The 15,301-nt window shown below is 52.7% G+C and overlaps 2 protein-coding genes across 2 annotated transcripts; one reads left to right on the plus strand and one right to left on the minus strand.

Annotated features, from left to right (window-relative positions):
• The first annotated feature begins 1,248 nt into the window (after positions 1–1,248).
• Positions 1,249–5,711, plus strand: LOC101756994 (phosphoribosylamine--glycine ligase). The gene is made up of 5 exons (XM_004978968.4): positions 1,249–1,436; positions 1,891–2,248; positions 2,362–2,735; positions 3,178–3,708; positions 4,983–5,711. Exons 2-5 carry the CDS (start codon positions 2,002–2,004, stop codon positions 5,397–5,399), a joined length of 1,569 nt encoding a protein of 522 aa, XP_004979025.1. The 5' UTR covers positions 1,249–1,436; positions 1,891–2,001; the 3' UTR covers positions 5,400–5,711.
• Positions 5,712–6,537: 826 nt separating this feature from the next.
• Positions 6,538–12,834, minus strand: LOC101757393 (leucine-rich repeat receptor-like serine/threonine-protein kinase BAM1). The gene is made up of 2 exons (XM_004978969.3): positions 9,559–12,834; positions 6,538–7,433 (listed from the first exon to the last, which is right to left on the minus strand). The coding sequence occupies exons 1-2, from the start codon at positions 12,251–12,253 to the stop codon at positions 6,943–6,945; spliced, it is 3,186 nt and encodes a 1,061-aa protein (XP_004979026.1). The 5' UTR covers positions 12,254–12,834; the 3' UTR covers positions 6,538–6,942.
• Between the last annotated feature and the right edge of the window lie 2,467 nt (positions 12,835–15,301).

The following is a 15,301-nucleotide window of genomic DNA, read 5'->3' on the forward strand; positions in this document are numbered from 1 at the left end:
CAGGCTGGATACAACTTCATAAATATATTCTGTTCTCCTATTTTCTAATTTTGGATTGTTTTTCTTGTATTTCTCTGCCCCTGAATTAAGTTATTTTTTCAATAAAATTAGTAGACAAGAAATTAGTGGGTTTGTTTGTCTGCACTCTGCAGGTTTATGTATGAGGTGACAGTACAATTGCTCAGTTACTGGCTAGAACAGTACTTGCAGGAAGGATGTGAATGGATTATTCTTCCATTACATGTACTGCATAGCATCCTCACAACAGTGGTAGTACTATTTTAATAATCTTACGATACAATAACACAGGGATTGTTATGTATCCATCTGAAGTCTGTTTTTTTGGAGTGACAATATGAAGCAAATTCTAATTAGAATTAGAATAGAGAACGGGTCATTAGGCTTTTATTGCCAATGTGGAGCAAACCTCTTGCCAACAGCTTGTTTGTTGAATTGTTTGGGACTGAAAGGATATATCCAATCAGGCAGTCACTCCTTGCAGGAATTCTTAAGAAATTACATTACTCAATGGTTTGCCCTGTCAACAACTTAGCACTTGTAGCAACTATGGTTCTGCAGGTTTTTTGTGAGGGCAAGGATACATATTGTGAAATAAAGGCGCAAAGAATTCTTTAGACCTATAGAAAAAATTTCTTAAAATTCATATCTACCATTTATTTGATGTAGTGTAGAATTTACATTAGCAGTAATGTTGATCAATATATATATATGAAAGTATTGTTTACAAGATTTTCTATAAATATGTAAAAAAAACGTGCATAGGCATCTAATGTATTGTTTACCTACATCTTCAATATAACAATACTTTTGTTGTTTACTACATCTTATATAATATAAAACTTTTGATTGTTAGTTTTTTCTAACATGTGCCTGTGGCACGTGCATCTCCACTAGTTTTTCTAAACTTCATATACTTAGTAACATAAGTAGTGTTTTAATTTTAAAGTTCATATAAAAATAGATGAATTATAAGATATTTAGTACCAAATATCTTATAATTTAGTGATTGGGGTGGCGGTTTTGGTATTAGTGATTCAGTGACAAGGGGTTAAAGGAAAAGAAAGTACTACTGGCTGACCTGATGTCGGGCTGCCTCCTGGCATGATGGGCCGTCCAAGGGCCTTTCCGCTCCCCTCATTGGGCCTTCCGATCCACTTTCCTCTGTTGTTGGTTCGATTCGATTGTGTGGGATACTGGATAGTGGGCGCTGCCTTCGACAAACTCTACGCAGCAGCAGCCGGCGCCGCCGCCGCCGCCGCCGCTGCCACCTCCTCAACGGATCCCCTACCGGACTCCTCTCCACAGCCACAGCAGGGCCTTCTTCTCCGTCCGAGCTCAGCCGCGCTCTTTTCCCCTCCTTCTCCAATTCGTGCTCGTCCAGCTCTGGTGGATAGTGGTAGACGGCCGGCGACGAGGTGGGTCCTCCTCCTACTCTCTCGGATTGAGGCATGGTGGTGGCTGGGTTAGGGTTGGGGTTTCGGGTTCCGGGTTTTCGGGGGAGAGCTCCATGACCGGCGGGCTTAGAGGAGCGTCTTGAGGCTGCTGTAGGCACGGCGGCGGTGGCGTGGCGAGGAGGCGTGAGCTCCACCGGCCGGCCGACGGACGACAACTGGCGGGAAGGGCCGATGGCGGGGCGAACGGCTTCCTCAGTTAGCGAATGGAGGGGCGGAGGGCGGCATGTGGGTGGCGCGGCCGGCGGCCGGGGGCGGTGGTGGCAGGGGTAGTCCGGGTTCAATGAACCTGGAATGTGCATGCCGTCGCCCCAGATGTTGCATGTGCAGGGTTTATTAAAGTCCAATTTCTTTTTATTCATTTTGTTGTGGGTTCTTGTCCTGCGTGGTGCACTTCTAATTCTTTCCAACCCATCAGTTGGCATACAGGACCTCCTGCTGCCAATCAAGGTGCGGTTACAGCTTGTTTTCCAGAAATTTTGGGGGTTTGAGCTGAAGCCCCGTGCCGCAAACCAATCCTGCCCCTGCCATGGCGTACACTGCTTACAGTATCAGGGGCCCTCTCAAACTCGCTGCAAGGCACGGCTCCGATGTGTATTATTCGTGCAACGGTTTCAAGTCTTCGGTATCTTACCCCGTTGCTCAGGGGTGGAGCAGGAATTGGTCTTCGGTTGCGACACGGCATGTCACATCACATTGTCAATTGAGTGTTCGGGCTTCAGCAAGGTGGCGATCCACCCTGAAAGCTTCAGCAACCGATGCAGGCATTGTCACTGGTAAAGTACTTTCGGACTTCCAATTTGCTATCTTAGACTAAGCATACTAATGTTAATGTAAAAGAAAATTCAAGAGTGAACTAGTTTCATTTCAGTCCATTGTCTTCTTTCAGATGAGAAGATAACTGTATTAGTCATTGGTGGTGGAGGCAGGGAGCATGCCCTTTGCTATGCCTTGAACCGTTCCCCGTCTTGCAATGCAGTTCTATGCGCCCCTGGTAATGTGGGTATTGCTCAGTCCGGGGATGCAACCTGTATCTCAGACTTGGACATCTCCAGTAGCAATGATGTTATCTCGTTCTGTCGCAAGAGGGGAGTGGGAATGGTTGTAGTGGGTCCTGAAGCCCCTCTTGTCGCTGGTCTTGCCAATGACCTTGTTAAAGTCGGGATACCAACCTTTGGCCCTTCTTCAGAGGCTGCAGCGCTAGAAGGATCCAAGGACTTCATGAAGAAGTTGTGTGATAAGTACAATATCCCAACAGCCAAGGTACTTCCTGTTACATTTGTGTTGACTGTTAACTCTATAGGCTAGTCTTGGTATGAATACAGGATTTTGTTTAGAAGATGCCATATAGGTGATGATATATAGGTATAGACAATAGGCATTATCATAGAGATATTTCCTTTGATGAGACAAGGTTGCGATCCCTGTCCATATATTACTAGATTCATATCGATTGTCACAGACACTATAAGTAGTCAAATGTGATTATCCATGGGTATATTTGGCTTCCTGTCCAAACTACATTAAAGAACTATTTGTAATTTTAATAGTTTTTAATTTGTGTTGCTCTAGAAAAGAGAGAATGTAAAGTCAGTATACCAAAAAAAAGGGGAAAAACACAGCCCATTCATTTGTAGGTGTTGAGAATTCCATATGTTAGTCCATACAGACCATGCTAATACTAGCACATATCTTCTCCTTGTAGTATCGGACATTTACGGATGCTGTGGAAGCTAAAAATTATGTCAAACATGAAGGAGCTCCTATTGTTGTTAAAGCTGATGGACTGGCTGCTGGAAAGGGTGTGGTTGTCGCAATGACTTTGGATGAGGCATTCGAAGCCATAGACTCTATGTTGGTTGAAGGTTCATTTGGTTCTGCTGGTTCACGGGTTATTATTGAAGAGTTTCTGGAGGGTGAAGAAGCCTCTTTCTTTGCATTGGTAGATGGTGAAAATGCGTTGCCTCTTGAATCAGCACAGGATCACAAGAGAGTTGGTGATGGTGATGTTGGTCCAAATACTGGTGGTATGGGTGCATATTCCCCTGCACCAATAGTTACTGATGAGCTCAAGCACATTATCATGGAAAGCATAATTATCCCTACCGTTAAAGGTATGGCAGCAGAAGGGTGCAAGTTTGTTGGTGTACTATATGCTGGGCTTATGATTGAGAAGAAATCTGGGCTTCCTAAGCTTATTGAGTACAATGTAAGATTTGGTGACCCAGAATGCCAGGTTAGTAATCCCTATCCAACATCTTGTATTCATTTCTGTAGATTAACAATGCAAGAAGTTCCACAAAATTAATTGTCCAACAAGATCAAAACAAAAGGTTTGTACAATGTAAGCAAAGGGGAGTGTCAGAGTGCATCCAGCAAGGATCTAGCACAGTAAAAAAGTACAGAACTAAACATTTGCAGCCGCAAAGCAAGGAAATTAAAAGTGTTCTGGATGAATGATGCATAGTTCATATACATTTCTAAATCTGATCATTGCAATTTGGGTGTTACTTTATATAGATCACAATATGATCAAGAGAACGCAATGGATTTGCGTATCTTTCAACAGAGTCTGTCCTTGCACTGCACTTTTGCCCTGAAATTGGCTCTCTAGGTCTGCCTCTAATAGCTCACTCTATTTTCTTCCAGTACAAAAGCTGAGTAGATTCCGTTCCTATAGTGCCATGGGAATGGTGCATTTCTGTGTTACACGATACGATAGCATAGTGGAGTTAGCCTTGGTGATCAGTTATATGATGTATAGTGAAAACAACGCAGAGCCCAGTGAAATTGCAATGCATGCCTCTTTTTTTAGATCAGTAACTGCCTATTTATGATTAATCTGTGAATCATTATAAGTTTCCTTGTTATTTATTTGATCAATGTCAACCACCATAAAGTTCCTCTCATCCGTGTAATTTTGGAAGCTTACATTTTTTTTACCCCTGTGAAATCTACAATCTTTTAACCTACCTGCTGCTGCAAAAAAAAAAAACTTTTATTAGCGTCATGGGCATACTTTAGATAGCCTGAACCCAAGCTGTGAGACTATGTTGATGCCCGGCAGCCACACCAGGGGCAGGGACAGATGAAATACTAGGAACTATGATATGTATCAGTAAATATGCGGGATCACAAGCATTACTATCATATCAAAATTGAACCTTAAAAACTGTAAGTACAAAATGTATAATTGTTTTTTTATCCGGTGTTGTTTACCGAAGTACATATGAATCTGAATTGCAAGCCATCATCAGTTCAAATTACTGTTGCTGTAGCCAAAAATCTTGATGCATTAGTACATTGTGATATAGTATGTTTGCTAATCTTTATGGAAAATTTCCTTTGCTGCATCTTCATTATGCTTGTCTCGTACGTGTCAAAATTATGCTGTACAAATTTCAGATTTAATATTTAGTATATAGTATTTATTTGACCTGTGCTGTGAAATATCAGTCATCATATGCTGAACTTTATCCCTACTATAATATATTCTTTCTGTCGTTGTAGGTTCTGATGATGCGATTGGAATCTGATTTAGCACAAGTTCTGTTATCCGCTTGCCGGGGAGATTTAGGCAATGTTTCAGTAACCTGGTCACCTGAAATGGCAATGGTGGTTGTGATGGCAAGCCAGGGATACCCTGGCTCTTATAAGAAGGGGACTGTAATAAAAAACCTTGACAAGGCTGAGCAGGTCTCTCCAGCAGTCAAGATATTCCATGCTGGGACAGCTCTAGATGGAGATGGGAATCTTGTCGCCGTTGGAGGCCGAGTTCTTGGTGTCACAGCCAAGGGCAACGACATCGAAGAAGCAAGGGCAAGAGCATATGATGCGGTAGACGCTGTTGATTGGCCAGAAGGGTTTGTTAGGCGCGACATTGGTTGGAGGGCGCTGATGCACAAGGAAGCGGTTAACTACTCATGAGATTTTACTTGATAACCACAACTACAGTGTGCTTGTACTGTTATGAGTAATAAAAAGGCAAACGGTGTAACTGTTACTGCTTTTGGTTGTGGGAAGATAAGGATTTGCTGTTGAAACAGCAGCATGTTCAGATTGTAACAATTGCTGATGGCAGCAGGATTCAGTTGATGTTTGAACTGATTTTGTGATCAGAGTCTAGACAAACACTTGAGCGAAATCAGCACCATCTGAATTCTGACCAATTTTGTCATACACAGTTTTTGTACAAGTGGATCTCCCAAATAATTGTCACATCTCTACACATGTTTATTCTGAGTTATTGTCCTTTAAATTGCCTATGATGCTTCCGTTTTCCATACTTTGTACAAAACAGAGTGCTAACAGCAGTCATATAACTACAGAAGAGATGAAAAGGCCAACACAAACAGTTGATTTCTGGTGCGATGAGTTTCTCGTTGACCGTGCTATCAGAGGTAATCAGAATATTCTCTCCTGCACTTAATCGTTTTCATAGCTACATGAGCTGTTGCCATGTCAGGTCACAGTTCATCTTGACACTCTTTTACCAGGTTCTTGGCAATCAATCATGCTGTCAATCCTGTTTGGTGAAATGACTTGGTATAAAGTGTACATCAAGGCCTTCCAGTAAAGTAAGCACCTTTACCTCGTGTCTTTTGCCCCCTGATAAACCTTGCAGCTTCCATCAATCCTTTACCTCTCATGATTAAAGCTATATAAGCGCGATGGTCGAAATGGTCTTCTGGTGTGAACTCTGAAACTGCATGCTGACACTGCAAGTCCTGAAACCATGCTGCATGTCAATATATACGCGCATATCATCTATTCATGAATCTCTGATTTTTTTCCAATTGTAAATCTCTCAGTGATTCAGCCTATCTCCTTTGCTTCCATGAAAGTTGTGCAATTCAGTTGTGTAGCTAGTGCTTTAAGCTTTGGGAACTGAGATGTTTTCACAGACTGTCAAGTACCACTCTTTTCTCGCATTTCTCTTTCATGCTTTCCCTGAAACCAAAGCCCCCGGTCAAGAATCTTCCAACAGGCGATCAGCACACCCCTTGCTGACAAAAAATGGCCCAAATAATACAAAAAGCTATGAACAAGTACCGGGAGTACTCAATGGGCATAAACAAGGATTAGTGTAAAAGTGATGCATGAGTAGAGTGGTAGAGGACAATGGATGGTGGCTAAAGATTACCAGGAGATTACAAAGTGCCCAAGCTATGATGATGATGGAAGCTAGGAGGATGCTATTGCATATTGGAGAGCACAAACCCCTAGTAGCTGCTAAGTAGGTGATAGCATATGATCAAACCCTATACACCTTTGATAGACGAACCAAAAACAAAGAAGACAAAAAAATAAAGTTACAAAAAAAATGAAATAAAGTTACATGTTATTGATTGATCCCCAGCTCTTGTCACCATCTCCAATGTCGGCCGACCAAACTGTAGAACGCTAGCTCCAATCTGCACTAGTTGCTGTAACTTTACTCCTGCATGAATCATGATCATGCGGCGGTTCATCAGGCCAGAAGGTCCGGGACGAACAGCTTGTAGCAGCTGGGCGCCGCCGGCGGCGTCGGGTCCTTCCCGTCGGGGCTGCTCTCCTCCCTGCCCGGGGGTGGCGGCACCGCCGACGTCGAGGACGCCGACGGCGACGTCTGCGACGACGACGACGACGAGGACGACGCGGCGTGGCGTGGGAACTCGGCGAGCATCTGGACGACCTCCCGCATGGTGGGGCGCTCGACGCTGTTCTCCTGCACGCAGAGCATGGAGACGAAGAAGAGGTGCGCGACCTCGTCGGCGGGCGCGTCGTCACCGCCGAGGCGGCGGTCGGTGATCCCCGGCACGGCCTCCCGGCGGCCGCCCGTGGCCCGCCTGGCCCACTGCACGATGTCGACACCCTCGCCGAAGTCCCCCACGGGGCGGCGGCCCGTGATGAGCTCCAGCAGGACCACGCCGTAGCTGTACACGTCGCTTTTCTCGTCTACTCTCAGAGTGTACGCATACTCTGCATTATTAATGAGAGAAAAAAAAAAGAATTAGCTATTGAAGCCAAAGCAACAGTAAAATAATGGGTTATGAAAAGGAGCAATGCAAATCCAAGTGTATCTAGGTATAAGCTGTTTTTAAACACGACTAGGTCACTCGCATGTTTGATTTGAATAATAGATCTAGTGAACAAACTGGCTATCAGCACTAAGCACTGGTCCTAAACATGCATGGTGGACAAGAGACGTAGCTCCCACACCTAGAGCACGGCAACGAATCCCAAGGGGAATGCGTCGCACGGCCCCGTCAAATCCATCGGAATCTCTCCCAAACCATTCCACAAACGCTTCGCCAAATCCAAGGAAAATCCCCCCGTCCGGACCAAGAGATTGTTCTCCCTCAGCTCCCCCAATCTTTGTCCATTTCGCCCATACCCGGCCAAGATCCTGGCCCTAAACCCAAATCTTGAGCACGTCCGCATGCATGAAAAACGGACGATAAAGTATTTGGAGGGAGCGACTTATTTTAGAAAAAAAAGTTATTTGGAGCGAAGGTGATCTTCACCTCACTGTTACCGAAAGAGCAACGAAAAATAAAGTTGGTGGTAGAGTGGTAGCTGTTGCTGCAACAGTAGAAATAAAAAAGGCAACGGCGTGACGCCGTTCCACGCATGGCCCGGCCGGCCGTCTCGCTTTGGCGACGACGTAACAGGAGCAAGCTCGCTTTGGCGAAGCCCTAGGCCGACGGCCGGCCGGCCGGAGCAGCGGATGACCGGGTGCTTTTGGGGTTGGGTTGCAAGGCGTACGTACCACCCATGCCGCATGCCGGTCAAAGATACGGCAGCCGGAGCCGATCGAGCCCGGCCGGGGGACCAAGGCCGGCCAGGTCCTCCACATTGCGCCTCCGATTTTACTTTTACTCCTATCTATGCTACTGTAGTATACTACTCCAGACAGTGTGCCTTGGGTTTGGATTTTGGCGAGAGAGATTTGAACTCGATGAAATCGTGTTTTCAGGCTATAGCCATTGATGGCGTTTGGATCCTATAGGCAGGCGAGTCCGATCGATGCTGCTGCTGCTCCCAGCGGCGCATCTCCGGCCTGGCCTGATCTGGCCATGCATGGCCGGCGGCTTGACGTGCCAGGTCGCCCGCTGCCACGCCGGCCGCCTCAGGGGGCACAAGCATACGCGCACGTCCGACCACTGCCGCGCCACACGGGACCCTGCTCGTTCAATGCGCGGCTTCCAAGGCAGGCTAGCTGCCGTGCCGTGTCGTGGGGGGCGCACCCCCGCCGCGCCCCCTCGCGTGCAATGCCACTGCCACTGTGCGTGCTCTGTGCCGCGCCGGGGGCGATGGCAATGCAATGGCAGCGCCGCCGAGGCCCACACTTGACCCGGCTCGACCCCGGGCCCAGGACGCGTCGCCCGGTCACCGTCGGGGGCCCCGCGCCGGGAATTATTGGGCGCTCGAGTGCGCCGGCCCCGCTGTCCGTGGATGAGCCGAGCGAGCCTGACCAGAGGACCTCTTTTCGGCCGCTTTCGCCGCCGGGGCCCCCGTCCCGCGCTGACGTGGCGCGGCCTGCTGGCTGCTACTGCTGTGTACGTGCTGGCTGATGTGCGTGTACTACGTACTGTACGTATTGGCCCCTGCAGAGGCTGCTGTGTACGGTAGTGTACTAAAGTGGCAGGCATGGTGCTCCCAGATCTTGCCGTTTTCTATATAACAATAATACCCCAATCATTCACATTTCGTTTGTTTTTCTTCGACCCAAAACACGGGTAGTTTTCGACATTTCGACCCAAAACACGGGGGCACTGTGTGCGTACGAGCTCCTGCCCCGGCCGGTCACTGTCACTGTCTACGTGACGTCGAGCCCCATTGACCCGCCGTGCCGAGAGTGAGAGACCAGAACCAGATCGACGACTCCCCCACGATACGCCTCGGACACTCGCTGACACACCGCCATTGACTTCTTCCCTCTCGGCCCCACGCCCAAGGGACCGACGACAGCCCTGCCACGGGGCGTACACGCCACCGTGCGACGCGACAACCACACCATCGATCCATCGATCGGGTCCCTAATTAACGTACCCGTCCGATCGACACCACCTCATGTAACGTACTAACAAGCTGCGGGGCGTACCTGGCGCGATGTAGCCGTAGGAGCCGGCGACGGCGGACATGCACTCGGAGGTGGCGTTGCCGGCGCCGGCGGCGCCTCCTCCACGCAAGAACTTGGCGAGGCCGAAGTCGGCGACGCGTGCCTCGTCGCCGCCGTCCCCATCCCCGCCGCCGAGGAGGATGTTGTTGGACTTGACGTCGCGGTGCACGATCATGGGGGTGCAGTCGTGGTGGAGGTAGCAGAGCCCGCGCGCCGCCTCCAGCGCGATCCGGTACCGCCGCCCCCACGCCAGGAACGCGCCGCGCTTCCCGTGGTGGAGCACCTCGCCCAGGCTGCCGCCGCCCATGTACTCGTACACCAGCACGTTCGCGTCCCGGCTCTCGCAGAAGGCCAGCAGCCGCACGATGTTTCGGTGCCGGATGCTGCCCAGCGTCCGCACCTCCGCTCGGAACCCCCGGTCGTCGTTCTCGCCGTTCCCAGCGCCGGCGCCGCCGTTCCGCTGCAGGCGCTTCACGGCGATCGCGCCGCCGGACCGGGTGCGCCCCGCGTACACGACCCCGGCCCCGCCGCGGCCCACCACGTTGCCCTCCTTCATGCACTCGATCACCTCCGCCACCCCGAAGTCCACCTTGTGGAACGCCGTGAACCTCCACGCGCCGCCGTCGCCGCCGCCGGTGCGGAAGGAACGCGCGCGCAGCACGGCCGCCGCGGCGAACACCACCGAGCACGCCAGCAGGCCCAGCGCAAGCACCAGCTTCAGCTCCCCCGCGCCGCCGCGCCGGGCTCCTCCCCCCGCCGAGGCAGGCGCCTCAACGCCGCCACACGGCCGCCCAAGCACCAGCCCGCACAGCCCCGGGTTGCCCGCGAACGCCGTCGCGTTCAGGTACCCCAGCTGCCCCGTGTCGGGGAGCCGCCCGGACAAGTCGTTGTACGAGAAGTCCGCCGCCGTGAGGCTGCTCATCGCGCCGACCGCCGCCGGGATCGCGCCCTCGAGCGCGTTCCGGGACAGGTTCAGGTAGTTCAGCACCCGGACGCCGGCGATCGCCTCCGGGATCGGCCCGGACAGGTTGTTCCGGCTGAGGTCCAGGTACGTGAGCTCGCCGCACCGCCCGACGGCCGCCGGGACCGGTCCCGACAGCTCGTTGCTGCTGAGGTCGAGCTTCACGAGCCTCCGGAGCTCCCCGACCTCCGGCGGCACGGCGCCGGAGAGACGGTTGTTGCTCGCCAGCAGCGTCTGCAGCGCGGTGAGGTTCGCCAGCGTCGCCGGCAGCGGTCCGGACAGCAAGTTGTTGCACAGGTTCAGCTGCGCCAGCTGCGACGAGCCGCCCGGGCTCGGGTTCGAGGGGACCTCGCCGGAGAGGAGGTTGTTCTGGAGCTCAAGCAAGTTGAGTCGCGGCAGGTAGAGGAGGCCGGCGGGGATGCTGCCGTTGAGGTAGTTCTGGCCGAGCCGGACACGGGTCAGGCTCGCGCACGAGCCGAGCGCGCCGGGGATGGGCCCGAACAGGAAATTGTTCATGAGGATGGCCGTGTGGAGCTCGCCGGATTTGCAGAGCGTCTCCGGGATCACGCCGGTGAGCCGGTTGGACGACAGGTCGACGAGGCGGAGCGCGGCGGTGGAGCCGAGCCCCGCCGGGACGCGGCCAGTGAGGTTGTTCATGAACAGCTGCACCGTCTCCAGCCGCGGCAGCGCGGCGACGAACTCCGGCACGGGGCCGTGGAGCCGGTTGAGGAAGAGGTTGAGCAGCCGGATCGAGGTCAGCGACGCCAGCGAGCGGGGGACCTCGCCGGTGAGCGCGTTGTTGGAGAGGTCCAGCGCGGTGAGGGAGGTGAGGTTGCCGAGCTCCGGCGGGATGGGGCCCGACAGCTGGTTGGTGTGGAGGAAGAGCGTCTCGAGGGAGGAGAGCGCGCCGAGCTCCCCGGGGATACGCCCCGTGAGGCCGCAGTTGGAGATGTCCAGCACGGTGAGGTTGCGCAGCCGGCCGAGCTCCGGCGGGACGCCGCCGTCGAACGCGTTGTAGTAGCCGAGGTAGAGCTCCCGAAGCGTCGTGAGGTTGCCGAGCTCCGGCGGGATGCGGCCGTTCAGGTTGTTGCCGTTCAGCGACAGGTACTCCACCGCCAGCATCCCGCCGTACGCTGCCGGTATCTCGCCGGTGAAGTAGTTCCCGCCGAGGTCCAGGTACCGGAGCCGCGGCAGCGCCGCGACGCCGAGCGGGAGCGGGGCCGAGAAGTTGTTGTCGTAGGCGTCGAACACCTCGAGCGCGGGGAGCGACGCGAAGTCCCAGCCGTCGAGCCCGCCGCCGAACTGGTTGCCGGAGACGTTCACGTGCCGGAGCGCCGGGAGCGACGACGCCGCCACCAAGCCCACGATGCCGTTCCCGGCGAGCGAGAGGCTCTCGAGCGCGTCGAGCCCCGCCACCCGCACCGAGACCGGCGCGCCGCTCGACGCGTTCAAGTTCATGTTGGCGAGGTCGACCGCGACGACGCGCCCGCCGGCGCAGCGCACGCCTGTCCACGCGCACACGGCGCCGGCATTGCCCGCCTCCCACGATGGCAGCGCACCCGGGCGGCAGCTGAGCGCGGCCTTGAGGGCGAGCAGCGCCGCCGCGTCGCCGCGCAGGTCGCCGCCGCCGCCATTGTCGCCACCGGCGACAGCATCTGCGGAGAGGAGCGCGAAATGCAGGAGTAGGAGAAGGAGCAGAGGCGACGAAGGTCTCATCTGGGTGCCGGGTCGGAATTCTTGTGAGAATTGCTGTGGTGGGAGAGTTTCTGGCTAGAGCGCGGCCGCCATGTTCGTCGGCATTGGAAGTGGTTTAGTAAGGTCGTGTAGGGAGAGAGGAGGCAATGTCAGGGTGGTGCAGAAAGGCATGCGAGAATCCTGAGAAGCTTCACAAGAAGATGGAGGGGAGGCTTGAGGGTGAAGCTGGGAGGAGGTGGAAGAAGAAGATGATGATGAGGTCAGGGCCGTGGGTAGGGAGATCGAATATGTTCTCGGCTGCCTGTGGCAAGGAGGGCTTTGTCTTTTGAGGTATATATGACGGCGTGTGGGAGAAGGGTGTCTTCTCCGGCGCAGGAATCCAGTACTCTGCTCTCTACCAAGTGCATTGCTCCGCTCTGTGCTCTGTTCTCTGGTTCAGTGCTTGTGTTGTGTGTTCCTCTCTCTCTCTAGCTTTGGTTCTCTCTCTCTGATCTCATCTCATCTCATCTCTCTCCTTTTGCTTTTCTTTGGGAGGAGAGGGAAGCGAACTGTTGAAGGCTTTTTGTGGGCGAGGAAGCAGCCATGGAAAAGAGAGATGGGCGGCATATTACGCACTGTGCTAGGGAGTTTCTAGCTTTGAATTCTCCAAGGACGATGCCAAATAGTTTGTGCCATTGGGTAGCAAGAGGCAGGTGTTTGGGAGGAAAGGCTTTGTTTTCAATTATGGCAAGGGCGCCCCCGACAGGAAAAGAGGAATGCACTCCGGTCTCCATCAAGGTCTTGAGATGATTAAAGAGCAAACAAAACAAATGGATCTGGTGTGTGTGCACACTTGTTGGGTTGTCGTGTTGCTCTTTCGATCAAATGACGGCCAGGTATTCCCCTCGGTCTCAAAATGATGTGGTCTCTAAGATCACTCTTTGACTAATAATTTCCTTATAATATATCGCTCATTTGATCATTAGAATCATGTTGCACAAAATTAAAATATCAGGCATCATCAGTCATCACGGTCAGTTAAGATAAAACCTTAGTCATGGCAAGCTTAGAAATCCACCTAATAGCAGCCGTAAAGCTATGAAGCTTGCCTGATAGAATGAAACATTTTGAATCATCTGTCCAAGATATCGCCTAGATATGTTACTTATGTGGTGAAGCAACGAATAACTTTGGAACCTGAATTCCTGTAAAATAGCAGATAATAGTATTCTGGAGATGAGATGCTAAAGGTGAGTGGTCAGGAAGGCGAGCAAGGAAGGGACGGGTTCCATATCACCCTGCTGCCATCCACCATGGTGCCTGGTGGTGGGACGCAGATGCAATTGCAGGCCGAGCGGCGAGCGCGGCCGGCAGCCGGCTAAAGCGGCGTTCAAAGGCGGCCGGCACCGGCTGGGCTGGGGCAGCCAAAGAAAGAAAAGAGAGACAGAAAAGCGGGTGATGTGGGCGAGCCCGGCTGCGAAAACAAAAGGCCGCGCTTGACCGCTTTGCTCCCCCCGGCGTCCGGCTCCCAGCTCGGCAAAGCGACGCGGTCGGGTCCGTGGCGCGGATGGGACTCGCCGCGATCCTCATGCTGGTTTTTGTTTAGCGGAATAGCGGCGGTGTTGCGTCGCCAGGTCGCCACTGCCACAAAACAACTGTGTAGCATTGGAACGACGACGAAGCCAACGCAGAGCTCACTCCAGGACGTACGAGAGGTTTGTTGGTTTCAACTTGAAAAAGGGGTTCACGTCGTATGTGCCACGTTTCGACGGGCGTGGCTCGGGCCGAAAAGGACCCATCCGCTCGAGTTAGCATCGCGTGTGCCACGTTGTGTGGCCCTGCGAAAAGCTCGAGCATGGCAAGTTATAAGGGCTTGCATTCATGGCTCGGGGCCCTAAAGAGTGGTGTTGAGCATGTAGTGAGCTCAAGTATCCATTCCATCGGCTCGGCTCGCAAGATAAATGTACGGTTGGACCTTCAACTTAGCTCAGGTCCCCCAGCTTACAAAATGCATATCTAGATCCTTAAACTTGCTAAACAACTCATCTAAGGTCCAAAACATCCTCAAGTAAATCGCGCACATGTATGCTGGACCCGACATGTGGGTCCCTCTCTCTCTTTCCTTATCCAATCTTTTCTGCCCTTTCTCTCTCACCCCTTCCCCCCTTCATCGTACCACCACCACCGTCGATCTCCTGCCAAGGCCACCACCTTGGTCCTAGCCGTCCCTGATGGACGCGTTCGCCTGTCGACACGCCCACGTCCGACCATGGCGACAACGTGGTGTTGCCGAGCTAGGGGAGAAGCTTGGGTGTAGCGATGACCTATTCTCCAATGGTGTTGCTCAGACTTGAGCAGGAGTTCAAGGGTGCCGATGCATGGCCACGCTGGAGGGACGGTTTGGGCCAGGGGGCGACGGGAGGCCATGAACCCGCTGCTCATTCTGCGGCTTAGGCAAGGTCGGGTGAGCCAGCAACGATAGGGTGGAGGGATCGAGTGGCAGATGAGGGAGACGGAGGATGGCAGATGAGGGAGACGGAGGATGGGCGGCCCGAGCGGCGATGGGGGTGGAGCCACGGAGGGGCCCGTCCTGGGAAAAGCTCCCTTCTTCCCCAACTCCAGCAGCAGTGACAACCCACACAGCTGCCCTCTTCTCCCTCACTTGTGTGTCGTTCTCCATCCCGTTCTCCATGGTAGGCCGATCATCCTGCCAAAATCATCGTCGCCCATTTATCAAACTGAGCTGAGGCCTTCCGTTGCTCCCGCTTGGCTGCGACGTTTTCCATGGCTGGCTGCCGTCGAGTGCCGCAAGGCGGTCAAGTGCCATCCTCCCAGCACCGCCGCTCCTCAAGGCAAGCCCTGTTGCCAGTCATGGAACAGAGGCCGATCCAACCTGTGTGGGCCCCACATGTCGTGGCTGTGGAGGAAGAAAAGGGCGGAGAACTGACATGTGGGCCCAACATGCACTACGGGAAACATGAAAATTGCCGAGTGTATTTTTTTTGCCGAGTGTTTTTTTTCGAGCACTTGGCAAACAAGCTCTTCGCCGAGTGCCAAGCTAAAAACACTCGGCAAAAAAAAAAACACTCA

This window comes from Setaria italica, chromosome VIII, assembly GCF_000263155.2.
Source record: "Setaria italica strain Yugu1 chromosome VIII, Setaria_italica_v2.0, whole genome shotgun sequence".
NCBI lineage: Eukaryota > Viridiplantae > Streptophyta > Magnoliopsida > Poales > Poaceae > Setaria > Setaria italica.

Coding starts and splice junctions, on each gene's coding strand:
- LOC101756994 (XM_004978968.4), top strand. CDS start 2,002: ATGGCGTACACTGCTTACAGTATCAGGGGCCCTCTCAAACTCGCTGCA. Junction 2,249..2,361: donor CGATGCAGGCATTGTCACTG/GTAAAGTACTTT, acceptor GTCTTCTTTCAG/ATGAGAAGATAACTGTATTA. Junction 2,736..3,177: donor ACAATATCCCAACAGCCAAG/GTACTTCCTGTT, acceptor TTCTCCTTGTAG/TATCGGACATTTACGGATGC.
- LOC101757393 (XM_004978969.3), bottom strand. CDS start 12,253: ATGAGACCTTCGTCGCCTCTGCTCCTTCTCCTACTCCTGCATTTCGCG. Junction 7,434..9,558: donor CTACGGCTACATCGCGCCAG/GTACGCCCCGCA, acceptor TTAATAATGCAG/AGTATGCGTACACTCTGAGA.